The sequence below is a fragment of the Nanorana parkeri genome, unplaced genomic scaffold (genome assembly GCF_000935625.1).
Source record: "Nanorana parkeri isolate BGI_ZX_2015 unplaced genomic scaffold, ASM93562v1 scaffold237, whole genome shotgun sequence".
Lineage (NCBI taxonomy): Eukaryota > Metazoa > Chordata > Amphibia > Anura > Dicroglossidae > Nanorana > Nanorana parkeri.
The window spans coordinates 790,845-792,843 of NW_017306505.1; the positions used below are offsets into that span (position 1 = coordinate 790,845).

General features: G+C 42.8%; 1 protein-coding gene across 1 annotated transcript in view; it reads left to right on the forward strand.

The window, feature by feature from the left end:
• The window catches only part of LOC108786955 (bactericidal permeability-increasing protein-like), a 25,967-nt gene that overhangs the window by 13,111 nt on the left and 10,857 nt on the right, over positions 1–1,999 (forward strand). Inside the window, exons 11-12 of the mRNA XM_018556376.1 lie at positions 601–660; positions 1,172–1,342. Coding sequence (XP_018411878.1) covers positions 601–660; positions 1,172–1,342 — 231 coding nt within the window. The remainder of the gene's footprint in view (positions 1–600; positions 661–1,171; positions 1,343–1,999) is intronic.

The following is a 1,999-nucleotide window of genomic DNA, read 5'->3' on the forward strand; positions in this document are numbered from 1 at the left end:
GCCCAGCTGCATCTACAACTGCAACGCCCCCGTCCCTATGTCTACTTGTCTACTTGTATATTGAATGACCGGATAGGAAGATCCTATAGTACACTGGCCATATTGCTTAGATGCTGTAGCCCCCTGTACAGTGTGGTCATTGCAGTTCTGTATGCCCATAGCTGCAGATGGCCACACCATATGTAGTTTGGACTGTCTATAGCCAAGAAGAATTGGAACAACTGGTGGTTGCTTCTGATGGAGTTTTGGCTTCATTGCATGGCTGAGTGGTCCATGGAAGCCCAGTGCCAGATCCATATCCCTGCCTTGAATTGCCAACAGTCAGATTTTATGGGTAATTGCATTGCAGTTCTGTATGCCCATAGCTGCAAATGGCCACACCATATGTAGTTTGGGCTGTCCATAGCCAAGAAGAATTGGAACAAATGCTGGTTGCTTATGATGGAGTTTTGGCTTCAGTGCATAGCTGAGTGGTCCATGGAAGCCCAGTGCCAGATCCATACCCCTGCCTTGAATTGCAAACAGTCAGATTTTATGGGTAATGGCATCAAACTGCATAATCTTATTAAAAAAATAAAATATGTCTTGTGCTTTTTCTAGATCCCGAAGCAATCCCCAATACGGCTAAATGTAAGAAGTTTAGGACTCTTTGCACCAGAGGTAAGAAGACACTGGAGGTCGCACTATTGAGACATAGCTGTAGGGTGAAATTGTAGGTTTTTCTGTACCGTTGTATAGATTTTTCCCAGTTAGAATGTAGTGTGCTGTAATAATACATCATGGCCACTAGATGGAGCCAAGGAGCATAGGAAATAAGTATTCTACTGAAGACCTCTCGCACTACTGGCTGTTGAGTTATGATGATCATGATGGAATCTCTGCCATCAAAGAGCCCCTAACCCTCAGTACATGGAGCTGATTAACTGCCCCAAAGTTGAAGCCTCAACAGCTTCCTTTCAGTATTCCAAATTTGGGAGTCATTCCACATGAGCTGATTGGTCAGAGCAGCTACTGCTCATTTTGATTCTCGGTGATTTCTATTTTTGGTGAGTGCATTTGGAGCTCAATAACTTGATATGAAGATTAAATGGTAATGTAGAATCACATCATTTGTCTCAAGCAGTCTCATATGTAAATGTTTGTGGTTATAATGGTATTGTTCTCATTTCAGCTGCCCGGTCGGTACCCAGATTCACCAGCACTGCTGCTCGAGGTCTCGGCCCACTCGGCTCCCACAGTAAGCTGCCAGCCCGACTCACTAACTGTGCAAGCTTCTGCTGACTTGGAGGTGTTTGTCATGTATCCCAATCAGTCACTGATCCCACTGTTCCAGATACAAGCTGTGAGTTACTACAATACATAGGGAAATGTATGGAGAAGGAACTAAGGGAAATGTATGGAGAAGGAACTAAGGGATATGTATGGAGAAGGAATTAAGGGAAATGTATGGAGAAGGAACTAAGGGATATGTATGGATAAGGAACTAAGGGAAATGTATGAAGAAGCAACTAAGGGATATGTATGGAGAAGGAATTAAGGGAAATGTATGGAGAAGGAACTAAGGGAAATGTATGGAGAAGGAACTAAGGGAAATGTATGGAGAAGGAACTAAGGGAAATGAAGCAGAGACATTATATTTATTTGTATCTATAATAAAGAAATGCATATGCCGGCACTTACCCTGCTCTGCCCTGCCAAGGAGTTAAAGTGATTTGAGTTGGTTGAATAATATGCTGAGCTTCGTGGTGATTGGTCTCTTAAAAGATCATTGACATGAAAATGTAACATTCTGATGAGTGTGGGAAATAATAGAATAAAGCCAACAGTTACCCATTTGTTCCCCGGTGTAGCAAAAGATGTACAAGCCCCATTGCAATGCCTGGACCGCTTTATGGGCCCATTGTACTGTGCACCTCTTTGATGTCTTTCTTAGCTCTAACCCCAATAAGTCTACTATGCTTAGTCATGTGACATAGGGATTGCATGACTGTGATACATA